The 27,384-nt window shown below is 39.5% G+C and overlaps 1 protein-coding gene across 2 annotated transcripts in view; it reads left to right on the top strand.

The window, feature by feature from the left end:
• Positions 1 to 27,384, top strand: part of PCNX2 (pecanex 2) — a 240,349-nt gene that overhangs the window by 209,806 nt on the left and 3,159 nt on the right. Inside the window, exons 27-32 of one of the 2 annotated variants that reach the window (XM_065401279.1) lie at positions 911 to 1,144; positions 3,517 to 3,620; positions 16,945 to 17,089; positions 17,456 to 17,686; positions 18,119 to 18,393; positions 19,728 to 19,912. In XM_065401279.1, coding sequence (XP_065257351.1) covers positions 911 to 1,144; positions 3,517 to 3,620; positions 16,945 to 17,089; positions 17,456 to 17,686; positions 18,119 to 18,393; positions 19,728 to 19,912 — 1,174 coding nt within the window. Of the gene's footprint in view, positions 1 to 910; positions 1,151 to 3,516; positions 3,621 to 16,944; positions 17,090 to 17,455; positions 17,687 to 18,118; positions 18,394 to 19,727; positions 19,913 to 27,384 lie in introns of both variants that reach the window. The other variant, XM_065401278.1, reaches the window with a different exon arrangement.

Below are 27,384 nucleotides of genomic sequence, written 5' to 3'. Positions count from 1 at the left end.
ATGTGAGTGATTGTGTTTCCAGTAGGCCGCAGGTTCTGTGGTGTTCACAGCCTATCATTTGGCAGGTGTTAGAATCTGTTCAATATTTTGCTTTGATTTAACTATAGGTTTGGCAAAGTTGAAATGCCATTTACATTGCACCAGATTTCTTAGAAAACTTCATCCATTGTTCCACTATGAAACAAAAACAAATTTTGAAACCTCTAAATGTGCCATGAAATGGAATTGTCCAACAGTCAGCTCTTGTGTTAAGCATAAGTATTAAAGAGATCCCATTTTTCTTCTTATTATACTAACCTCATCCAATAGGCAACAAAAACAAAATTATTATTGCAGAGGGAAGATAGCAATTAAAAGAGGGGTTTTCCGAGCTATATTCTACACTCTTGCAAGTTCTTATTTAATAGTTAAATTGATGGATGTGTTCTTGTTGAAGAAATGGGGAAACTGCACCCTCAGAAAGCTGAAAGTTCACATGGGAAAAAGCAAACATTTCTGACCATATAAAACTGCATATTGTTTTTGAAAAATACGTATAAGCTTTTATCATCATCATCATCCTTTATGGTATACACTATAGACACAGCCACTTTTTCAAATTAACTTACCCTTGACACTATCTACACTATTCAGAGTATGATGCTTGTGATTAATATTCTTTTTAAGTTTCATTCATTTAAATTCTGTTAGTAGTTAACTGACTTCTTTCTCATTTAGACATAAATTATTACGATCACACAAAATAAATACTCTTATGAATCAATGATGGCAAGTAGCAGGAATATTACATAAGATTATGGATAGTCAGTGTCATCTTCTTATTCTGATTTGTTCTCTTCTGTGTTGTAAATGAGCTCTTTCTGGTTTAAACACAGGTACAATGACTAACCACTTTGCATTTTGTCAACAGAGTATAATATACTTTACAGCAAATTCACCCAAAATCTCACACTGGATAAAAGATGAATCAATCCAGAAGACACTACAGCCTTATGCCAAATGGCATTACATTGAACGTGACCTTGCAATGTTCAACATTAACATTGATGAGGACTATGTTCCATGTCTTCAAGGAATAACCAGAGCTAGCTTCTGCAGTGTTTATCTTGACTGGATTCAGTACTGTGCTGGAAAAAGAAGGGAGGTAAGTGTATGTCTTTAACACCTAGAACATTGAATTACTGAATAGTTACTCTTTTGTTGACTCAAGAATAATACAAGTATATTAATTTCTATCTAAACTGTACAACATAACACTGTGGGGAAATGTATGTTTTTGTACAATAGAAAAATGTTTATAGAGAATATTATAATGAAAATATGAGTGAAAAACATTCCAAAGGAGTGAACCTTTGAATTTTGAACAGTTTTCTTTGAATATGCTTCCCCTACCATCATTAGTTTTGTTCTCTACAGTAACCCTGCATTTAGAACTTTTCAGAAAATATTATTGCTCTTCGTGAGGGAGATTCCCAATCAAGGAATACCTACCAGAGATAGGATCAGAATGCCCTAATTATCAGAACTTCAGTGTTTTATGTCCAATGCAAAATATGATTGCAAATTTAGAAAAAATTACCCTTCCAGTGACACATGGGTAAAACCTTCCACTGTTGAGGAAGTATACCACTTTTCCAAGAGCACAGGTCAAATCTGAGAAGTCCTGGTACAAATCTGACACTTTATTGCAAAACTGTGGAAAATTACCATTCAACTCTAGAGAGCCAAGTGGGAGCTTACAGTTACCTGTTCATACATTCTGAGCCCTGAGATAATGGATGTTCAGCCCTTCCCGACTAAAATTCATCGTTATATTTCAGTGGGATTCTGTTGACAGCACACAGAGTAAAATAGAGTCAGAGACATGCACATTTTATTGAGTATACTCAGATTATTGATGACAGTGCAAATAAATCACCAACACAGTTTTTTCACCCATCACATCATATTATTTGTGCACTTGGGATTGTTGATTTTCACATTCCATTGCTGCCACTGTCCAGAAGCTTGGCAGCTTCCTTGATTCTTAATACTCCTTCTCCTGTCTGTCATGTCTGTAAACCTACCTATCACTGCTTCCACACCATTTCCCATCTAGCTACTACTTTGATTCCAGTTCCATTGAATAGCTCCCCTGTGACTTCATCTGCTTCTGCTTTCACCTTGACTATTATTTTTAAATCTCTACCTGGACTTTCTGTACTCTCTCTCATAGAACTTATTTCTTTCTCTACTCTTCTGTCTGCTTTCTCCACTCATTTAGCGCCTACACTGCCAAGTGCTGAGCATCTGTTGGGAGGTGCTGAGCTCTTGAGTTGAAGGGACATCCATCACCTCCAAGAGAGATGCTCAGTCCTTCACAAGGTTGTGCCCTTTGACCCTGCCTCCTCTCCCTTTTGTAATGCAAGGACGTTCTCCTCTAGTTCTTGACATCTGGAACAACTTTCCTGGATTTCTCTGCTTTATCAATACTCCACCGCTCTTTAAATATTTAAATCTTGGAATATTTCTGCTCTCCATCTTAACTTGTTTCTCCCTCCCTTATTGTTAAGTGCTTTAATTATTTTTTCATACTGTTGTTGAGATTTTCAAAACTTATGGATTTATAATGCAGTTTCCATTGAAGTTCATGGGACCTGGGCATCCAAATCCTCTTGGTGGCCTTGGAAACCCTACCAAATGTCTCTACACAACTGTTCTCTGCAATTTGCATCTCTCTTGTATTTTTTAATACTGTGAAACATGTTGTGAAATAGTTTGTGTGGAAGATGCTGTATAAAATAGAGCTGCACTGCACAGCTCTGAAGATCGGTGTACTTTATAGAGGGAGTTGCAAAATGTTTGCCTCGGTTTCAGGAACAAGGTAAGGGCAACAAGAAGAATTCATCAATGTATGGGCTGAAACAGAACAAAATTTTGAACTCCCGTTATGTAATTTCCCTCGTGTTTGACATCAAGCTTTTTGGAAGAGTTGTAGAAAAGGGTCTGCTGAGGTGGTGAATGTAAAGGAAATGGTTTGACCACTTGTCAAAATGTGATGGCATTGTCATCATTGATAGCACTGATGATGTCAATCACTAGAAGCCCAATCTTGCAGATCTTCTCAGAACCAAATTGTGCTTCTAAGAGCTGAACACAGAGTATGGATTTCAGACACATCCTGTTTCCCATGTGGAAACAGATGTATTCCCTCCTCAGTGATGCTCATCAACCTCTTTCCAAGACTCTGATCACTAAAACACAAACCCTGGGATCCAACTCATATTAAAACTTCTTGTTTCCAGCTGTTACGCTAAATGAGCTTTCATTTGTTTAGCAGCAGACCCTCGGTCATGATGATCATCCTTCCTATTCTGTTTAATTGCACAGCAGAGTGCTTTGTTTGGGTATAGTTACATGACAGCATAAGTCTTATGAATTTAGTCATGCATTGATCTATTTTAGTTATAGGATTGTCATAACACTTTTTTATAAGGTTGCATGTAGAACTAACACACTGTCCTTAAACCTTTGCAGCATCTGGATAGTGATGAGGATTCTCCTTTAGTAACTCTCTCCTTTGCCCTGTGTATTCTGGGTAGAAGAGCTTTGGGAACAGCAGCCCACAATATGGCCATCAGGTAATTTTCTAGAAATGTAGTAAAAGTTTTCCAGGGACTCAGGAGTTTCCTCATCTTAAAATGAGAAGCTGTTTGGCTCTTTCACATATTATGAAAACTGAAAGGTCATTAGATCAGAGACAAGGGCTATTTCATCCATATATTAATTTTAAACTCTGTCCTTGACCACCTTTTGTCTCTGTAACATGTACGATAATGAATATAATGGTTTTTTTATTTAACAAAATAAAACCATACACGGCAGAGGATCCAGAGTAATTATTCATTTTAGGTTGAATCTTGAAATGAGATACTGCAACGATGACCTTCTCCAAAAGGGCAAGAATCTGCTAAATGATCTGGCAGTTGACCTGTCAGTAGAGGGTTGCAGTGAGACATGGATTCATAGGCTAAATAATAAATCTGTAGGCTTCCTGTGTTCAACAGAGCTGTATTCACTTTTGTTGTGCAATAGGATGACTCGATGGAGCTTTATGGTGACCCAGAGACTGAGGATCCAGCTCCAGAGCATGCAACTCAGCTCATTCTTCTCCACTTCTATACGTTGTTTCAAAACACTTCTCTTTGAGAGATGTGTTTAGTTTTCATTATGCTTGGCCCAGGTATAGGACTCTCTTCAGCTTCCACCTTCACTAGTGAATCTGGTTTGTTTGGTTCTTGATAGTGTGTATTTTATGATGTCTTAATTATTGTTGTTCAGCCTGAGCAGCTCGGAAAGCAAAAGGGTGCTTTATAAATAAAATTATTGCTACTTCAACAGGGTATGGGATTTGAGCTGATTCTATCCATATCAAGGAGATTTGAAATCACCCAGGGAAACAAGTCACAGCCTCTGCTCTAAATACCAGTGTTGCATGATTAGGAGAGTGGTGGATCCCCCAACTGTTAGCTTGGTAAATGGATACAATTGCCTGGAAAAGTATTAGGATCATTGATTTCTAAAAGAATGTCTTGGATTTATGGGGACTAAATGGACACAAAGACAACAAGAAAAGATCCACACCCTTTACACTTCTTAGAGGTAGAAGATATTTAAATGGAGTGAGTAAGGGACCACTAAATAGCAGAAAGGCATCCCCTCAGGAATCCTAGTTTTAGAGCTCCAAAAAAAATCTCATTTAGAGTAAATTCAGCATTAGGGCAATGACTACTAGGTATCTCAGGTTCAGGATTAACTGTTGGGTAGCAGGTTGTAGGCAAGCAGTATGCACTAGACATTTTTTTTTTTAAACTGAGACTACTGATGATGTGCACCAAGTTCATTCTGCTGTTATCTCATCCTCCCCATTGGTCTGTTTTTGTCCACTTGTTGAATCCTATTAGAAATGTAAAGAGAGAAGGTGGGTGAGGTAATAGCTTTTATTGGACTAACTTGTGTTGGGGAGAGGCACAAGCTTTCAAACTCACACAGAGCTCTTCTTCAGGTCTAGGAAACATACTCGCACCAACAGAAGTTGGTCCAATAAAAGATATTACCTTTCCCACCTTGCCGCTCTAATATCCTGGGACTGACATGGCTACAACAATACTGCATAAACTTAGATAGTAAGCTGTCTGAGACAAGGACTGTCTGTATACTTCTTTCTGTATAGTGCCTAGCACAACAAGGCCCTGACCCTTGTCTGGGGCCCCTAGGCTCTACTGGAATACAAACAATACATTATTACAACTTGTGAAGGTCTGGGCAGATAAGACCTACAGATAGCAAGACAAAGGCAAAAGGTTGGTGCTGAAACAAATTGACACATTAAATAATGACAGTCATTGGAGCTGGTGGTACTAATATAAGGGTATATCTACCCTAGCGTGTTTGTCCTGTAACTTGATCTAATTCTGTCTATTTTGCAGTACTTTTCTGCCCCCATCACCGTAGTATCTGAGTGTCTCGCAGTCTTTAATGTATTTATTCTTACAACTGCTCTGTGAGGTGGGTAGTGCTATTATCCCCATTTTACAGATGGGGAACTGAGGCACAGAGAGGCTAAATTACTTGACCAGGGTCACACAGGAAGTCTATGGCAATTGCTAATTAACTCAAGGTAACTAACATGATTGTAAAGTCTACTGTAGACCCTCTACAATGTGTGTTTCTGCTTGTGGTTCACCCTGCCATGAGTCTTGGTGAACCACAATGTGGAACAAACATTTGTGGAAAGCCTACTATAAGTTTTTTCTGAATATCTACACTAACATTTACAGTTAATTTGTGCTAATTGCCAATCAATTAGCTCAAATTACAGCATGACCAAAAACTCTTCTGTAGACTAACCCTCAGGCTATGTCTAGAGAGAGACACTGAGGAAATTTAAGGTGAATTAACTAAAGGTGTGAAGTTCAGTGTGCAGAAATTAAAGTCCATTAAACCATGGCTATATCTACACTACAGTGCTTTTAGTGACATGGCTGTGTCGCTACAGCCATGCCGCTAAAAGGTGCACAGTGTAGCCGCTGTTTGTTGGCTCTTCCCCCAGCGAGCGTCATTTGCTTTGTCAGCAGGAGAGCGCTCCTGCCAACAACACGCTGTTTACACCGGCACTTGTCACGCAAAATTTTTGTCTTTCAGGTTGTTGGTTTTTTTTAAACTCCTCTGAAAGACAAAAGTTTTGTTGTTCAATTGCCAGTGTAAACATAGCCTAAGGAGTAAGTTACAGCAAACTAAAGTTACTTCAGTCCTGAATGAGAACAGCCACACAGGGATTAACATGCTTAAATTTATGCTAATTAACTTCACACCTTTAGTTGATTCATCTTAAGTTTCCTGAGTGTTCCATGTAGATGTGCCCTAAGAGTTCTGAAGGATTTAAGAATGAAGTTAACTCATGATAAAGGAAGTGGTTATAGCTAAGCCTCTTCGTTTTCAGTTTAAATAGATTTTTACTGAAAAATTCCCGGGTTTTACAAAAAGCATTATTCTTTTTTTTTCTGATTTTCACCTTACATTTGTACCATTCACATATATAAAAAATAACTTGTTTTATTAGAGGGTCCTGTGGCACCTTTAAGACTAACAGAAGTATTGGGAGCATAAGCTTTCGTGGGTAAGAACCTCACTTCTTCAGATGCAAGTCTTGTCTTGCATCTGAAGAAGTGAGGTTCTTACCCACGAAAGCTTATGCTCCCAATACTTCTGTTAGTCTTAAAGGTGCCACAGGACCCTCTGTTGCTTTTTACAGATTCAGACTAACACGGCTACCCCTCTGATACTTGTTTTATTAGGAAAATACAATACATTACATGATATATGTATTATGATAATACATTAGTCTGTGTGTATATGCAAAGCTACCTGTTGAAGTAAAGCTATGTACTAGTCTAGAAGATACACACAACAGACAAGCAGCACGCACACTAGCTCTGAAGTGCGTGCGCATCTGAACGTATTGATGAATCTCACGCCCTTCATATACACATTTCAAGCTGCTAGGAGATAATGGGTTTAAAGATTTGCCAAACTAAATGGGAAGAAAATGAAAATCTGTATCAGAATATGTTCCGAACACAAGGAAGTATTCGAAAGTTTAAAAAAAACAAAAACGAGAAAAGGATGAAGTTGAGTGTATGCGCTGCAAATGGTATGGCTCAATTATTAAATGTAAATATTTCTAGGCTAATAGTTATAAGTCTACAACAGTAAACTGTTTATTCAAATGAAAAGTTTTTTGGGGGGATTAGAGATATATTGTTTTCTTAAACTTGGAGGTGGCATTGTGTTTTGAGTTCCGCATTAGTTCTTCAGCAAACCACATCGATGAATGGAATTCAAAGCAATAATCTACTGAATACTTTATTTCCCCTGTCATTCCACCCACCAAAACAACCCCCGATGTTTACCCAGAAAAATTATTAATAGTTTTTAGATAGATTTTCACCTGTTTTTGTTGTGGTGGTAATAAACACTCATAAATTCCTGGAAAAAATAAAATAAAATAAAAACTGAAAATGAAGGGCCCTAGTTCTAGCATATACCTTCTCACCTTTGAGCGCAGAGACAGAGACAGAGTGCTTCCATTCAAATGAAAAATGGGACTAAGGTCTTGTCTAGCTGCACAAATGATACTGCTTTAACTATACAGGTACAGTTAAAGTTGGTACAACTCGAGTGTGGATGAGGTTAGATGGGTAGAAAAGTGCTTATCCGGTAAAGCTTATTCCCATATGGGAAGGGGTATAAGGTGCTTTTATTCCTGTATAATAGCATCTACCCTGGGGATTGTATCAGTAAGGCTATTTAAAAAACAAAATAGCACACTTCTAATTGATATAGTTATATTGATATAAAAATTATGAATAGACTAGGCCCAACCCTCTACAGCCACTTTACTTAGAGTGTTTGCCTTATTTGAATGCTTAAGAAGGAATGAGCACACCACCAACTTGTATTACTTTGAAAGCATTTTATGTTGTAAGCCTGTCCCTTCTCAAGATAAAGCGATCCTTTAAATATTTGTTATAGCTTTCTCATCTTTATTTGAGATGTCTATAAAGTCTGCTTTTATGTCTTCCTCTTTGAGCCAATGACTCAAAACACTCATGGCCCACATTGCTTATTTCTCAGTGTGTTGCTTTTCTCTGCTTTCTTCAGAGGTTTCTTTATCTCATCTCTATTAACAGCTGCATGCTCCCTTGCTGTTTTAACTTTATTTTGGATGGGGTTGACTTTTTTTTCTTTTCACTTTTAACAACTCAAATTAGTGTGATTTTTAGTAAGCGAGCAATTTTCCAGTCTCTCCTGAAGTTACACTATTTTCTATGCAAATCTAATTTTAGAATATGCGGACTTTGAGGAAAAACTGATGTGTACTGATGAGATTTTCAGGGAAAAGATTAAAGCAGTCTTGGTCTGTGCCTACCAATAGATATACCACAGCGATGAGGGCATTAGAAATGCATATATAGATACCAGTAAAGCTGCCTAAAAGCATTTCTGTAGAGCTGTTACCCTCAGGGACTGAAATCTCCATTACCGGGCATCAGCACTATAGCAAAGGCAACTACATTTAATCAGCCTGGATGGTTAATAGATAAATGGAGTGGCTGCCAATAATATCTTTGCTACTGCAAATAGATAATTTTATCTTAGTCTTCCCTAAGTTTAATATAGAGAGAATACTGCAGGTAAGGTTAATTACCTGCAAAGGCTTTTGTACAAATTTTAATTGTGACCACTGGAGGTAGGTACTAGATACCCGCACACACAGAAGCATTACCAGCTAATTGGATGTCTCTTTTCCTGAGCCTACTTCATATTTAACAATACTTTTCTTGGGAGGTGGGAGAAGCATATACATGAGATATGGAGTGGCCATGTGGTTTGTACAACTATATCAGTATTATGATGATTTTGTTTTCCTCTTATAGATATTTTGGCACCTCCAATTAAGTTTGTGTCTTTCATTTTAGTAATATTGTACTGATGGGCTGACCAGTGTTGTGGACAATAGTACCTTGCAAGGGGATGTGTTAACAAAAAAAAAAAGGGGCTTAAAGTGAGACTTAAGATAGTTTTGACAATATCTTCTTTGCTACCACCTCACAAGACACTCCCCTAGAAGCCCGTCACTTAGCCTATCTTTTTAGTTCACAAATCTTATAATAAACAGAATCTCTCAGAATAGATTTTTTAAACAATGAAGCCTACTACCAAAATCCAGGCTATGGAGTGACTCATCTGGAACATATGTCTTAGGGCCATAGTGAAATAAGTATATCTCTGTCATTGAGGGTCCTTTTTAATCAGAAGCACATAGAGCTGAACTGAAGAAAAAGGTCAGAATAAAGTATATATGGCTGTTATAGGGACCCTGAGAAAAACAACGCTAAAATTGGTACCAAGGTGGGAATATTTCCCTGTTGACATCAAGGCTGTTACCAACAAAGAAAACTACAGATCCATTCTCTTCTGCACCAAGCATAGTTCTTATCATATTTATCATGTTTACCACCTGAAACAGTGTCACAAGTTGTTAGGAACACAAAAAAGCCAGAATTCAGTGGAACTCTTATAGTAATATACCCAAATTATACTGGCATTTTATTAGTGTTGAGACTTTTTGTCTATTCAAAGAAAGAATGTTGAGGACTTGGATTGTATTGCAGTGCTGTATTAAAACAAACTGAGGGAAGAGTAGGTAGGACAAGTATGCATTTGATACTGGAGGACACAGATAAATTCTTTGCCAATGGAAAAGGCAAAAATTCAGCCCTTTTCCATGGAAGGACGTCAAGGCATATTGTGGATCTTATTGGATTAAGGTTTTTTATTTTTTAAATTAGTTTGGGTTTGGTGCACAGATTACGTTCAAATGGGTAATAGTTGGTAAACGTAGACCAAGGTGTGTGTTAGTGGCCTATTAGATGACTAAAGGGACTTAGCCCCAATTTATAAGCGGTCAGGACCACTAAAACATTCTCTGTCATGTCCAAATACTAAAAGATTATGTATGGGCTTTCTTTGTCTTAGATACAATCATAGGTAGGGTGTTCAGAAATAACCTTGGACCTCCACTTGTACTTTCCATTGTGCTATACAATAATACAGTAAAATCTTCCCCTTCTGTGATCCCTGTCTACATACTTTCTAGAGGTTCTCTATGAATTCCCATTAGGAAAACCTGAGATGTAACAGGTAGTCAGGATTGTAGAGTGCTAGCTATTTCTATTCAGTAGATCTCATGGGAGGAGGTACAGCATTCTGACAGATGTGAATGAATCAGTAGAGAATCTGTGAAGCTAATGTATATACTGTTTGGGCTATATTCTAATCTCTGTTACACTGGTGTAAATCTGAAGTAATTCCATTGATTGCAGCAAAATTACTTCGGATTTACATTAATGAATGGCCCTTGATGTGACTTGGGGAGTGCTGAGCATGCTGGTGCTTAACAAAAAATAATAATGCCAAAGCGGTGTTCAAAAAGCTGTTGAGCTGCACACACTTGCATCAAAATGGAAGTTTACAAAGTGTATGTAAACTATCAATTTACATTCATTTACACATGATTTTTGTCTAATCTATTAATCAGTAAATGTTATTCTGTAAACCAAGGTTTTAAATCTTCTTATATAATGTATGTAAATAATTTTTCAGTGTGTCTGTTCATGTAAATGTCATTACAACCCCAGCATTGATACTAGATTACACAATAAATTTACTCATTAAGGAAGCAGAACATTGCTATGCAAATCACATATGCTCTTAAATTGTAGTTAGGCAGCATCTTGCACATCTCAGCAGGGTAATTTGAAGAATGACATCATATTACTATTAGTTTATTCAGGTGTAAATGTCATTTTTCATTTAGTGTAGGGGGTTTTGTGTATGAGAGTTAAAAAAATAAAGAAATATGTTCATTAATCCTTCAAAGAGAAAAAAAAGGCTACATATTAGAATCTTTAATATAAATTTGGACACTGGAAAAATTCCAGATATGTCAATATCTTTCAGTAAAGAGTCCCCAGGTGTCATTGTTTTGGAGTATGGGAGAAGGTGTGAGGACCAGATATCTGCTGAAGGTTAAGAAAAACAAACCGTATTTTATAATGCAGAAAATAAGAAATGAGATCGCCCTGAAACTAACTGGGTTCCAGGAACTTTGAGGGCTGGATTCTCAGGTCTGCAGAGTTCACTTTGTGCTGCATTATTCCACCCAGCTGAAGATTCCCCCTGGAGAATTCCTCTGTGCAGGGGAATCTATGGCTCCAGTAAAGCTGGTGGAGGCAGCTAGCTCTGCTCCACAATCTGTCACCACCACTGCCTCCTTCACCATCAGGGCTGCACTGCCTATGAAAAGAGGGAGGGGAGGCACAATGAAGCAAGACTTCACTATGCCTTTACAGATGTTACATGTAGATTAAAGCAGCCCCTCTGTGGCTTTGTCTGCCAAGGCTGAACAGAGCAGAATCAGGAAGCCATGATCAGCTCACTGTCAGCACACCCATCTTTGCTATGCTCGAGCTCCGGACTGGTGCAAGGGGAGAGTTCAGCCCTAAATTTCTTTTAGTGCATGTAATCATTGTGATTTCTCTCAGTTTAATCTACTTTCTCTTGAGGCTTTAACTGAGATTACCCTAAAGGACAGTGCAGGTCTAGTGCAGAGGACAAGTGACGGAAGGATAGGATAAGAAGTAGAGGATAATGTTGTTAGACTAAACAGAACAGAATAAGGGGCAGATATTTTGCTATCAGTTACATTTGTGTATATTCCCATTGGCATAAATAAGAGTTGCATTTGTATAAATGATGGACAAATCTGGCCCGTGATGTTTTTATAACACTGTCTATGATACTACCAAATAAATGTTAAGTCCTTGTTGATAAAATATATTGTCTAATGATAATACATGTAGATTTCTTTTTTTAAAATGTGCCTAGTATGAAACTTCGAGGTTCCAGAAAGTAAAGGGACAGAATTGTTGAATATTCACCATTATAACTTTTACTGTTGTTAAAACTGTGAAGTAAATTAATCCTCAAAGGCTTTATCTAAAATCTATAGGATGTGTGTAATTCTATCATAGATGTTTGTGGATAATTCCCATGAATGCAAATGGGAGTTACATATACTCACTGAAGCAAAGTAAGTCCTTCGCGAATAATAGGATCCAAAATATCCCATGCAGCTGATTCAAATAAGCGTGTTTAGTACAGCAGAAAAGATATCCCCAGTGTCAGCTAAGACATACAGATCGTTGTAAACTTTAAGGGAAGCTCTCTCTATCACGCAGGAGGATAGAAATCCTCATATAAATCTAGGGCTAAAGCATCCCCTCCTGCAACAAGATTACAGGAAAAGTAAACTTACTAGGGAAAGTTCATGTGGCTTCCTCTCTGGCATTTCCTAGCTATTGTCTCATCTGTGGGGTGGTGTTGTGGCTTTGCAAAGAGCACATTGGGAATGGTCTGTGAACTGCATGGATTCTGAGTTCTTGAGGAAGCAGAGTGTCTAAAGTTTTGGTGTGAGATTTTTATTCGGGGTTGCTCTCTTTCTCAAACATATTTACCGACTGGTCTCTCATCACCACTCTGTAGAATTCTCAAGGAAGCAAGGAGTCAGGTTTCAGTAAACAATTACTCCAACAACATAATGGGTGAAACCAGAGTCAATATCTTACTCAGAGAAATCCTAAACTCTCTGTCTCCCTGTCTCTCTCTAGCCTCCTTCTTGTTAGAAGTCTGAAGAGTCCATAAGTAGACACTGGGCCACATTGAGGATCAATGGAAAATTCTGTTATCAACCCATGCAGAGGGCTTGTCCCTCCTTGTTGCTTCTCACCTGCCCTCACCATCACGGCTGGCTGAGGAGCAGTCTGGACCGCTGATTGCCTCCCTACCTGTGCTTATGTTCCCCTAACCATTAAGGGGGTAGAATGCTCAGAGTGGGAGTTAGAATTAGCTTAGGTTTTAATATACTACCCAATGCTATGGTATCTAATGAGGAGCAATGACTCCCTCTAAAATGTCTGTCAGAAATGGGTTTACCAGAGGAACAAAGTTTTCATAGAATCATAGAATATCAGGGTTGGAAGGGACCTCAGGAGGTCATCTAGTCCAACCCCCTGCTCAAAGCAGGACCAATCCCCAGACAGATTTTTGCCCCAGATCCCTAAATGGCCCCCTCAAGGATTGAACTCACAACCCTAGATTTAGCAGGCCAATGCTCAAACCACTGAGCTCGATACATCCCCACCCAATAAACCCAAGGTCTCATCTATATAATAGCCTTTTAGACTGAGGAATGTCCCAGCATTTCTTCCATCTCAATAGTGGTACTACTAATCTAGACAAGGCACCAGAATCTTTTTTACCACCATTCCATACAGACTTCTTCTGAGCAGAATAATATGACACTGGTTAAAATGCTGGTGGCTATCCAGAGATCTGTCTACACTACTTTCCCCACAATTGCTACTATTAGTGCAGAAGATCCAGTGTTAGCAACATCAAGGCATTTTTCAGGAAAAAAAGTAGTGTGGGCACACACAACCATTGTTTGTGTAGAATGTCTGCCCTGGACTCAGAGAGAAGAAGGACAATTCTGCTTTGGCTTGGTTGCCCTGCCTCTGATAATTATGGGGCCATCATGGCAGATTATCCAGACTCTTAATCCCCTCCTCACTGGCACACTTTAAGGGACAGTTCAGTCCTAAGTATCTTCTTATAATTCTCTAGAATAGTCTTTAATTTAATTGACATCAGTTTTTAATACTTTTACCTAATAGGTTTAGAAACAGTGCCATATGTAGCACTTAAATCTCCATTTAGTAAATGTACTTTCTTTGGCATGGAAGTTTATTGTAGCCAAATGGGTTTGGTGTGAGCTAATAACTATGACAGAGATACTAAAATGCATATGTTAAAACTGGGCCAAGAAACTAAACCCAGCCCTGAGAGAGGCCAGAAATCAAAGAACTTGGCTATTGCTTCATGATAATCTCATGTGAGTCTTCAACACAGAGCATGTTAACATGAGAAATAACAATGGCTGCATGTTGTGTTGACTAATAAATATATGGTACGTGGAAGTGATTCATTGAGATTGTGTCCAACTAGAGGAAGGATGTACCCACATCTAATTATGATCAACATAAGAAAAAACTTGTTTAAATTGTTTTTATTTTTTATAGAATAAATTCATCCTGTTGTCTCAGGAGACATGTGTAATCTGTCAGGGATGATAAATAGACACAAACGTCCATCAGGGTTGTCTAAGTGTATTTAATCCTATCTCAGCATGGGAGACTGGACTAGATGACCTCCTGAGGTCCCTTCCAGCCCTATGTTTCGATGATATACACCTCTACCCCGATATAACGCTGTCCTCGGGAGCCAAAAAATCTTACCGCATTATAGGTGAAACCACGTTATATCGAACTTGCTTTGATCCACCGGAGTGCGCAGCCCCGCCACCCTGGAGCACTGCTTTACCGCGTTATATCCGAATTTGTGTTATATCGGGTCACGTTATATTGGGGTAGAGGTGTATAATATTTAATGTAATTGCCCTTTAGATTCCCTACCACTACTGTTCTGTTCCTGATATGAATCTCCTTTGCAGTAGCAATATTGGTTCTTAGGAAATTTTGGTGGGTGAATTTAGTATACATCACAATGTGTGGTTGACAGTTCTTTCTAAATCCAAGCACAGTGAGAACAGGTGCTATGCAAGCTTTCCACTCACCACTCTGCTGATGCAATTGAATTCTTACTTGCAACATCCACAGCCATTCTCATCCTGGACCTTTCTTTAGCAGGTGTTGCCACTCACACCAGATTGTGTAACATGCACAAATGTCTATAAGGGTCTTTGATGAGAATGCAAACTCTTCATCAGCTGTGATTCTAAGAATTGGACTTGAATCTCTAGAAATGAAAAACCAGTTCACTGTGCTGCCTACTCTCCTCCCATCCCAGACAACCTCCTGCTGAAGATTTGGTGTTCTTGACTTAGAAAAACTACACTATAGAATCTCATTATTAGTAGCTTTTTCTTAATTTTTATCCCAATAAAAAGGATTTAAATACAATAGCAATTTCTCCATGTGAGGATTCAGTTATATGCTGGATGTTTGGTCAAATGGGTGACTTGGGTGAGGCAGCAGGACTTCTTCTAACCAGTTTTAAGTGACTATGACTCATTCTGAAACATGTATTTCACTAGACTAGATATACACATTAATCTGATTTCCCAGGTACAAAACAGGATGTTAGCATTTTCCAATCTCTGGATGAGATTGATTGAAAGTCAAAAGGAGTTAGGTGTCTAATTCGCTTAGGCCCTTGTGAAAAAATCCCACCCTGTGTTATTAAATACTAATAACCATAAGTAAATTAAGAACTCAGAGGGACTTGCCTGTATTTATAACATTCCCAGCAGTGACGCCGGTCTCTGCCTTTCAGTCTATGTGCAGTATGGCTTCAGTTCACGCTGATAGTTGGTTTGTATTACACAGCACCTTTAAAGAGAAAATTGGTATCCAGCTGGTAATAGCCTGTATCTTTCTATTACAATTTTTAAAACATGCTACCCACTAAGGCCGAAATTAGAAATGTATTGTAGCTGAAGACAGACCAGGCAGTTTCCTAATCTCCCTGTTCTCTCCCTTGGAAAGAGAATTACTTCCCCCCGCCCCCCTCCTTCTCCTAAAATAATTACAAAAACTCAATTAAGTGGAGAGCTCACACATTCTCTGGAGAAAGCCTGGATGGTAATGGAAATCTCTAAGATCTTATTGCTTTTCTCCTAAGAGTCTTTAAAATGTAAAAAACTTCACTCTTGTAAGAGTGAATAAAATCATGTCAGGTAGATTAAACAATGTCCTGTGGGTTTGTAACAGATGTCCCAAGGTCTAATTCTATTTTCTTGAACACCATGGCCTGCTTCTTCTGAATAGTTTTAGGACTGCGATTTAAGTCATTTTCATTAAAAATACAAACCTTTTGTAAACATCTGTTATAGTCCTGGGAAGCTTTTGGTCTCAGATAAGCATTAGAGCTGAACTTAGTAGTTTTGCCTCCCAGGTGTCTGTGCAAACATTTTCTTTGGTTTTGATCTCCTGAATTTGCACCCCGTGCATCTTGCTTTGAGTATGTCAGGCTCAAGCAAACTCAAAACCTCCAAACCAAGCTCAGTCAGAAACACCAAGTTCCATCTGGCTTCTTATCAAAACCTCACCGAACAGTGTAGTTTTTATTATTTCAATGCAAAACACCCCAAAGTTTGCTCAAACCTGTTCCCAGGTTTCCTTGAAATGTTCATGAATCTTAATGCACTTTACAGCATGCCTGGTTTAACTTTCAGGTTTGTAATGAAATCCTAAACCAGGCAGGTTTCAGGCTTCACTGAAAGTGTTTTGTGCAGCTGTGTTGGCATCTGCGTATCTATAGCTAAACTTCTGTGCCTTGCTAGTGCAAACTACTAAAGTTAATGGCACTAGGTGTATTTTAAAGGTCAATAAATAAGGAGCCCGATCTTGCAATGTTTATTCATGCAAGTAGACCCACTGGTATCAATGGGACTTTCTCTTAGGTGTAGGTCAGATGATCAGCCCAAGATATACCTAAAAACCTTACTAGTAAGCAGCCACACTTGTTTAGTAGTTACAATCCAATTTACTCTCATTTTGGAGTCACTCATTTACTATGCAAGCTGCAGGAGAAAGTAGTTAAAGTTGAACCACAGCTTCTAAACAGAACTACATGTAGCATTTCTCACTTTTTCAGGGACGCTATCAACTCCTGTATCTTGTGAAAATGGAAAACTATTTGCAATGATTGGTTCAATATGAAACGGTTGTTCTGAGAATAACTAATGTTGTTATTTTACAGTTTAGATTCCTTTCTTTATGGACTCCATGCTCTGTTCAAAGGAGACTTTCGAATTACAGCAAAAGATGAATGGGTGTTTGCAGACATGGATCTATTGCATAAGGTGGTCGCTCCAGCAGTCAGAATGTCCCTGAAGCTACATCAGGCAGGTTTTTCACCATTACTATTGTACATGTTTTCCTAAGGAAATTTCCTAAGCCATTCTTTGTGTCTATCCAGTAAAGAGGCTGGATACTCTGTAAGTTAGTTGTAATCATACAAACATTTTCTTCATGTAGCCCTCTATAGTACTAAGATGTTAACGGTTCTGTTCCTTTTCCCTCATCCAATCCCCACCCTCACCCTGTGTTATCTCTAATGTAGTCTTTAAAGACACAAACCTGTTCCAACTGAAGTCAACAGGTGCTTTGTCATTGACTTCAATGAAAGCAGGAACTAGTTTATCTTCAATAGCTGTTCTCTTTTTATGGAACTGTCTGACCATAGTAATATTCATTTCATTTAATACCAGGACCAGTTCACCTGTCCAGATGAGTATGAGGACCCTGCAGTTCTGTATGAGGCAATCCAGTCTTTTGAGGAAAAGATTGTAATTTGTCATGAGGGTGACCCTGCCTGGCGCAGAGCTGTACTCTCTAACAGAGAAGAGCTTCTCACCTTGAGACATATAGTGGATGAAGGGACAGATGAATATAAAGTTATTATGCTCCACAAAAGCTACCTGAGCTTCAAAGTTATCAAGGTACCAAAGACATCTTTCTAGTATTTCAGATTTGTAGTATTTCATCTGTGTCCAGGGCACTACACAAACAGGCAGTCTTCACTTGGTGAATTGGGACCTGGATATCATTGTTGAGTAAGTGGGTTTAGCTAAGAGAGGGAGGTTGATCAGGCTGTTGGGGCAGGGGACTGGGAGCCAGAACTCCTGGGTTCTATTCCTGACTTACTGTGTGGCCAGGATCAATTCACTTAAATTTCCTGGCCTTCTGTTTACTCATCTGAAATAAAAATTCTAACTTATTTGAGTAATATTTGTAAAATTTCTTGAGACTCATTGATAAAAGATACTATGTAAATGCAAAGTACAGTACTATTTGGGTTATACACCCATCGTAGTATTTTTTTTAAATTGAAAACATTTTCAAATGGTCCATATTTTTCTATTTAACTGTAGGTAAACAAGGAATGTGTCAGAGGGCTTTGGGCTGGGCAGCAACAGGAGCTAATTTTTTTGCGCAATCGTAATCCAGAGCGAGGTAGTATTCAGAACAATAAACAAGTCTTGAGGAACTTGATTAACTCTTCATGTGATCAGCCACTGGGATATCCAATGTACGTTTCCCCATTAACCACATCGTACATAGGGACACACAGCCAGCTGATGAACATCTGGGGTGGACCTATCAGTTTGGACAACATTAAAACATGGTTCAGATCCAAGTGGTTAAGGTAGGTGGTTAGACAATATTCAGCTTGTATTATGATATGCAGGAGAGGAAGTCTGCAATCACGTTATTTTCTATTAAGAGAGTTTCTCACTCTGTGAGAAAAATGATTAATTCCTGATGGGTGCAACCATAACTAAATATATAAAATAGCTTCCCAACTACTGTGGAAAGAAAACTCTGAACTCCATTAATGAAGTTCAAGTATAGTCCTCTGTCATCATCATCATACTACTTAGCCTTATTGGCAATGATCTTATTCAGAAAAGAATGATTTCTTGAAATAAAAATGATTCCAAGGCATTTTACCTTTTATTTTTTGTAAATAGCCATATAGGTTTTCCACATTGCAGTGACTCTGAACGTGTTGAAACCTGAATATAGGTGTTACACTCTAAACTTTGGCAGTTTGGGTCAGACAAGCATTCCCAAGTTCTGATACTTATCCAAAATACACCTAACCTTTTTTTATTTTTTGTGTAATTTTCATAAAGAAACAAATAACAAAAAATACAAAAAGATAAATGATTTATAGCTTGCATATGTTACCAAATACTGCAAATTTTGCAGGATATCCAATCAAATTATGCCACTATGAAACTTTGTCACTTGTCAAAGCTGCAAGACCAGACAATGCAAAATCAGACAGTATTACACAGTCTAACCTTTTATTGAATCTCCACCATCAGGCCCCAACTTCCAGGATATATAACCCCAATAGCTCTCTCGCTCTCTCCCCCATTAACTCTGTATCTCACATCTTTCCTCTGTCAATCCTATAAGCACTCTTCATACAGGAATAGTGCATTTGACCTGCCATCCTTTCATGGCTGTAGCAAAGGGACAGGACCCTGGTTTGCTTGACCCATCACTGCATCTCTATTTGCTCTAACTTGCACTTTGGGGGTTGCTTTGTAAATTAATCTCCCAGAGTGCACTTTAGTCCCAGAGCATATGAGATTTGGGAGAGAAGAGCATGCCACTTGGCTACCTCATATAAAGATTCGCCTTTTGGGACCAATTTGACATTGGATTAAGTATGCTGATGGGTTTCAGGGCTCCAAGGCCACCTACCAAGACAGATTTGGTTTGGGTGATGAATGGAGTTTTATGTTGCTTTTTATTTTGACTAAACCAAATTACCCACCTCTAATATAACTATAATGTAATATAATTACTATCCTCAAAACTGTCAGAGCTCTGGTGTTCGCCTGTTGAATACATCTAGAGGGCTGGTCGGAGCACAGCTATTCACTTGTACTGTGAGTTTATCTAATGTTGGCCGCACAAATTCTAATAAACAACATAACTTGTGAGTGTGTCTCATCTCACAAACAGAATGCGGAAGGACTGTCATGCAAGTCACAACAGTGGAAACAACATTGAAGAGGTGGATAGTGGAGGTGGGTCTTCATCCAGAAACAATTCCGCAAGTAATTCAAGCCAGAGTAGTAGCTCACAACACACAAGAAATGGAACCCCCCAGATGCAGCCTTCTTCACAAGATTCCCGTCAATATGCAGGTAGGTATACCAAAACATGGGCTCTATAACAGTCTGTTTAGGTTTGTCGTTCCTCAGAGAAAATGTGACTGGGGTGTTTGGTGTTTTATTTTATAGCTTTATGACATGATGCAGTCAAGTACTTAGAGGAACAATGATCTAAAATTCGAGGTTCTGTGGAATCAGACTGTATAAACTGTGATTCAAATTACTACATCTGCTGGTGATTCTGGCCTCAGAAAAGCTTCACAGCTCTCAACTCACCAAATTTTACATTTATTAGGCCACTCCTATATTTACGTGCTCTGGTAAAGCTGAGGACAGCACACACAGTCCACTCTTCACCTTCTCATGATTTATATTACATTATCAAAGAGAGGAAGACAGCAGGAGACAGGGAGGAATGTAGTTGCTGGAGCTGAATTGAGTTTGAATGTTCACAAAAATTAACCAAAATGAAAAAGAGTTTCTTTGCTCTGAAACTAATTCCAGAGTGATGGGCTAACTTTTATTGATGAGCTGGATGGGATGCGTGAGCATGGCAAAGATGGTGAAGCTTCCCAGAAACTTGCCAAATTATTACACTTCATACCAAATACAGTGTTTTGAAAAGTTTAAAAAATCATAAGTGACATCATGGGCCAGGTTCACCTCAGTGTCTGAGATCCACTCAGTGTAGAGGATTAGAGGAGAGGTGTGTTAAGGAGCTGGTTAGGGTTACAGCTCCCTGATCCTGGGAACCAGTCTGCATCTTAAGGGACCATATGACATTAGCCACACCCCCTTCCTACCTCCAACTTGTCTCATATACTAGTAGTACAAATGAGCACAGGAGTCAGTTCTCCTGTTAATACAGAGGGTTCCCCTTCACTAGGAGTATTCTCTTCTGGGTAGCTATGATCAGATTCTGACACCTTTGTGACATCCGAGCAGTGCAAAAGGGGCCAGAATGAGAACAAAAGAAATGTCCACTGGAAATCCTAATTTAAGAAATAGAGATCTCAACTTCCCTAATTTCCAAGCAAATTATTAAGCAGGCATGTTTATGGGGTGACCTTCTGACTTATTCTTCCAGGGGAGGGTCATTGGGAGGGCATAGGACAAGCAGAATGGCTATCAAAGAAGTTACCTGAGTCCCCACTGACAAACTACTGAATGCTAGATCCCTGGACCTGGAGATGCCTTTTGTAATGGAGGAAATTCAAACACAGATGGGAAGTAGTTAAAAAGTGAATTCAGTGAGCCCTGTGCCTTGACTGTTTATTGGGAACTCTAACCCTAAAATTGTGCCAAACTCTTAACTAAATTGCTAAATGGGAGACATTGGGGAAAGCGAACAAAATGTCCCGATTATATGAGCAAGAGGGTTTCCTGATCACTAATGCACATGGGATTGTTTCTCTAGTGTAGCTTCCATTATATAAATACAGTACTCATCAGAAAAAAGCCAACATTTAGACCTGGCCAATCATTCTGATATGGAGTAATTCATGTCCTCATCACTTATGAACAAAACCATGCTTTGAACTTATATTCTGAGCCAAAAACTATTTTAGATTTGTGATGATCTGTAAGGCAGGGCTAGCTGCCTGCTCACTGGAAATACTGGTGTAAAATTATAAAACTGGTGTAAAATAAGTCCTACTCATCACATCTCTGAGGGCTCAGGACTTGCTGAAAGGTTGAGTTAATTGACTGTACATCACAGTTATGCTATAGGTTATAAATTAAGGCAGAGAACTAGGAACAGGATACTTGTTCATTTCCTGTTATATCTGTTGGCTCTTACATTAAAAATAATGGACAAGGCTGGAGAGAATCTTGCCCTGAATATAAATTATATTGTAAGATTACAACTGCTGCTTTTGATTCCTGTGTTGGAGCAAAATCCCCATGTGCACTTTTACAATTTGACAGCGCCATAATCAGAAAGGTAAGCTTAATTGTAAAATAATGACCCTGAGGGACTCAAATGATAATGAAAGATCACTGGGAATTGTTTAAGAACATTTTGCTAGATGCCCAAAAAGCCACAATAGTGATAAAAGACTACATTGGTTAAAAAACAACCTGTCTGAGAGGAGAAGTGAAAACAGCTATAAAAATCATTTTAAAAAATTATATATAACAAATGCAAGAAAGGGGAAGATGAAAGTAATATAAATCAGAAGCTACAGTTAAGGACAAGAAGGAGTTTTTTTTAATTATATTAGGAATGAAAGGAATCCTATCAATGGCATTAGTCAATTACCAAATGGAAATGGTAGAATCATCAATAATAATGCAGAAAAGGCAGAAGTGTTAAATATATTTCTGTACTGTATTTGGGAAAAAGCCAGATAATGTGTTTATATCATATGATGATGATGAAGATGCTGTTGATGATGAAATAGTTTCCATTCCAAAAGTAACTAAGGAGAATGTTAAAAAGCAGCTACGGCTTGACATTTTTTAATTCAACAGGTTCAGATAACTTACAACCAAGAGTTTTAAAAGAGCTGGTTGAGAAGCTCTCTGGATCCTAATGTTGATTTTCAATAAGTCTTCGAACACTGGGGAAGTTCCAGGGGACTCAAAGAAAGCTAATATTGTGCCAATAATTTAAAAAGGTAAACAAGATGGCCCAGGTAATTATAAGTTTGGCAGCGGGGCATCAATCTCGGCATAATAATTGAACAGCTGATTTGGGACTTGATTAATAAAGAATTGAAGGCAGGTAATACAATGAATGCCAGTCAACATGGGTATAAGGAAAATCGATCTTGTCAAACTAACTTGATATTTTTTTTTATGAGATTACAAGTCTAGTTGATAAAGGTAATAGTGTTGATGTAGTATACTTAAACTTTTGTCAGGCATTTGACTTGGTACTGTGACAGACTGAGAATTATCTACAATATCCCGAATGAATTTTATTGAATTAAATTAAACCTTATTGATTTAGGTTTAATACCTTTGGAGTCCATTGTATTAAAAATGCAATTCTGTATGTGTTATTGTGGCATTGTACATATCTTCTCTGGTAGGCGGGTGATGCTAATGTAATTCCTCTGGTTATCAGCCCTTTGAAGACACCCCCCGGCCCTCCGGAGACATACACATATACTACTTCAAACTGGATTCTCCAGGGACCAATAGACAAAGAAAGGACTTTTGGATAAATAGCCAGCTTTTAAACATTTCGTGGCCTTCTTCCTGATCCAGCAAACAGACTCCTGGTTTATGGGATCCCCTATCCTTAGGATTGAGTTGGAAGGGCTGGGCCTACTGAGGCCCCATAAGACTGGGTGCTTGTTCTGAGCTGACTTGTGACCACACCCCCTGGGTGGGGATTGAAGGACAGCTCCTGCCAGTGTCGATGTTAGAGTTGTGATGGTATCTGGTAAACTTATTAGCGTATGTATAGATTTTAGTATTGTTTTAATACGATTTTTCTTTAATGCTTTTTGCCTTAAGAATAAAATAGCCTTGCATAGGAAGAGTTGTGTGTTACAAATAACTGTTGAAAATCACTTTGTTATTAATCACTGAAGAGAAAACAAGCACGTGTGCTTGGGCAGCCTCTCTCTGCTGTGAATAACATAGTGAAGGCAGGGAACCGTGCAGCCTGGAAATGCCCCCATCAGAAGGGAGTGAGACTTGGGTCTTCACCCAAGAAAGGCAATGGCTGGGGAAGCCTGAGAGTGGGTGCCCTTGCTGGAGCATAGAGGGGAAATACTGGTGCAGTTGCCCTGAACTGTGACAGGTACAGCATGACATTTTGATTGAGAAGCTAGAATGATACAAAATTAACATGGCACACATTAAATGGATTAAAAACTGCCTAACTGATAGGTCTCAAAATGTAATTGTAAACAGGGAATCATCATTGAGCAAGTGTGTTTCTAGTGCAGAGGTGGGCAAACTACGGCCTGCGGGCCCCTCCTGCCTGGCCCCTGAGCTCCTGGCCCTCAATGCTTTGGGCTGCCGGGCAGCACAGCTGCAGAGCCGCAGCCTGACCCGGTGCTCTGTGCTGCACGGTGGTGTGGCTGGCTCCAGCCACAGCCGCACCGCCAGCCACTGGTGCTCCAGGCAGCGCGGTAAAGGGGCAGGGAGCAGGGGGTGTTGGATAGAGGGCAGGGGAGTTCGGACGGGCTGGTGGTCAGGGGGCGGGGGTGTGGATAGGGGTCGGGGCGGTCAGAGGGCAGGGAACGGGGGGGGTTGAATGGGTGAAGGGGTCCTGGGGGGGCAGTCAGGAAGGAGGGGGGGTTGGATGGGGCAGCGGGGGGCAGTCAGGGGCAGGGGTTCCAGGGGCAGTCAGGGAGAAGGGGTGGTTGGATGGGGCAGGGGTCGGGGGGGAGGGGGCATTCAGGAATGAGAGGAGGGGTTGGGTGGGGGTTCCCGGGGCAATCAGGGGACAGGGAGGGGGTGGATGGGGCAGGGGTCCCAGGGGGCCGTCAGGGAACGGGGGGGGTTGGATGGGGCAGGAGTCCCAGGGGGGCCATCAGGGGACAAGAAGCAGGGACGGGAGATAGGGTGCGGGAGGCGGGCCATGCCTGGCTGTTTGGGGAGGCATAGCCTCCCCAACCGGCCCTCCATACAATTTCCAAAACCCGATGCGGCCCTCAGGCCAAAAAGTTTGCCTGCCCCTGTTCTAGTGGAATCCCACAGAGATTGGTTCTTGGTCTTATACTATTTAATATCTTTATCAATGACTTGGAAGAAAACAAAGTCCTCACTTGATAAAGTTTGCAGATGACACACGGATTGGGGGAGTAGTAAATAATGTAAAGGACAGGTCACTGATAGAGAGATATCTAGATTGCTTGCTAAATGGGTGCGAGCAAACAATGTGCATTTTCATATGGCCAAATGTAAAGTCACACATCAAGGAACAAAGAATGTGGGGGATGCTATCCTGGGAAGCGGTGATGCTGAAATGGATTTTGAGATCATGGTAGATAATCAGTTGAACGTGTGCTCCCAATGTAATTCTGTGCCCAAATAGACAGATGTGATCCTTGGATGTATAAATGAGAAAGAGAGTAGAGAAGTTATATTACCTCTGTATTTGGCACTGATGAGATTGCTATTGGAATACTATGTCCTGTTCTGAAGTCTACAATTCAAGGAGGATGTTGATAAATTGGAGGGTTCAGAGAAGAACCAAGGGAATAATTAAAGGATTGGAAAACATGCCTTAACAGACTTGATTAATTTACAAATAACTGCATGGGGACCAGAAATTTGAAAATAGAGGCTCTTGCAAACGTATAACAAGAGCCAGTGGCTGGAAGCTGAAACTAGACAAATTCAGATTAGAAATAAGTGACACATTTTTAAAGTGATTATATTTAACCATTGGAATAACTTACTAAGGGTTATGGGGGATTCTCCATCACTGGAAGTTTTTCAATCAAGATTGAACTAGAGCACATATTTTAGGAAAACATCCAAACGGGAATTAATTCAGGGAAGTTCTAAGGCCTGTGTTATACAGGAGGTCAGACCAGATGATCACAATGGGCCCTTCTGGCCTTACAATTTATGAAACAACTGTATTTCGTGTTTCTTAATTTAATATTTCACTTTACTGGCTGGTGGCATTCAGTCTGCAAAATGCAATTACAACCCTACATAAAAATGAGGAAAATCAGAAGCATTGAAAGTACGTTGGGTGCACCAAAAAAAGTGTCTTTACTTTACAATACAGTATATAGAACAGCCTTTGTTTCCAAAGTGTTTTCAGGGGCTATGCCATTTATGTGTAGATATGGGTGGTCTACTACATAGCACTGTAACTGCTGAATTTGGGATGAATATAGAATATTTTTGGACAGTGGTCAGCTTGGCAGTTTAAATCATGAACAGATGTTTGTCCATATTTGACAGATCTTACACATCACAGCCTCTCTGTTCTTAATTCATATCTGTCCTTTATATTTTAAGAGGATAACATTAAAATAAGCAACTGACCTAGAAATAGGGCTTAACCAAAACCCCAGAGTTCAAGCACTTTGGATCTTTGGGAAAGTTAGAACCTCATCTAGATCCAAACTTTGCAGCTCAGGCCTGTCTCCCCAATCATCCCATCTGAAGTGCAGAGAATCCATGGGCACGTTTTTGAATCAGTGCATGAGGCTTAGCTGCATTGGTCCCATTGGCTTTAGTGGGAGTCTTGAGGCATTTATTACAGGGGCCACTGCCCAGTATGCCATTTTTGCAAGTGTACTTTTTATTGTTCTGAGTATAAAGTAAAAGTAATGTGGTGTTGTAAATGGTATGGAAAATTGCTCACTACTTGCCAGGCCAACTAGACTTTATTCCAGCTAAGCTGATTCCATCATGTTATTGCCACTTTATATATGGAAAAGAGAGGGAGGAGCCAGCCAGCGGATAGGACACTGACTGAGTCACGAGATCTGGTTTCTATTCTCGGCTCTGCCATGTGGCTCTGGGCCAAGCTATGTAACTTCTCTGTGCCTCAGCATCTGTAAAATGGGGATAATGATACTTTTCTTTGAAAAGCACTTTCAGAGCTATAAAAGAGCTAAGTAATAGAAATATCCTTGATATTGGGTTATTATATTAATTCATTGAAATTATTCCTGAATTCAGCAAGCAATCAGATTTATAGAGAATTGTCCGTTTGGGATTTATGTTGCTTTACAGCTGAGAAATTTCAGTTTTTGAAGGAATTTGCTGCTTATAATGGAACTTCAGCCCCTTTGCCTTCCTCCCTTCCTATTTCATGCACTGGGGGAAAAAGATCAACAACCTAGGAATCCCTGAAAGGCAAAATTCATGCCTGCATCATTGGGTCTTACAGGTTTGCTGTTTTCAAAAATATTAATACTTTTTAAATTATGGCTATGATATTAAAGTACCAGCATATGTTAACATTTTGGGTTTCCTGGCTATGGAATGTGTAGCTTGCAGTCAGATGAACAGGTGCTCTGTGTGAGTTTGACATAGAATCAATACAGAGAAGCATCAAGCATATTAGGTGCCTGCTGTGTGTGCCAACCTGCTGTCTGTGATCTGGGGAGTTGATTGTGTCCACAAGCAGGTATCTGGTGTGTTCAGTGGTTTGTGGATGGGTTTATTATTATTTGATTCTGTGAACATGCAACATACAAGAATAAAAAATACATAAATCAACTCTGCATTTAAGTAGATCTCATTGCTCAATCACAATCCTTCTGTCCAATCAGGGAGGAGCAGTGGTGGCCCCAGCGGGAATCTGTGTAGTCTTTTGGCCATGTGGATGATGGCTGTGAGTGTGAGGCATTGGGTTGTAAACATTAGGACAAATTTGGGATTATGTACAAATGTAGGAATAGCCAGACCAGCTCAGACCTGAGGTCCATTTAGACAAGTATCCTTTCTCTGACAGTAGCCAGAACCAGGAGCTTCAAAGGATGGTGCAAAGACCCTGCAGTAGGTAGATGTGGAATAATCTGCCCCCCACATAGGTCTCTTCCTCTTAAATTCTTGACCTCAAACAACTTCCT

Source organism: Emys orbicularis, chromosome 3 (genome assembly GCF_028017835.1).
Source record: "Emys orbicularis isolate rEmyOrb1 chromosome 3, rEmyOrb1.hap1, whole genome shotgun sequence".
NCBI classification, from domain to species: Eukaryota; Metazoa; Chordata; order Testudines; family Emydidae; genus Emys; species Emys orbicularis.
The sequence above is the reverse complement of the archived record's forward strand: the minus strand, read 5'-3'. Positions and strand labels throughout refer to the sequence as shown.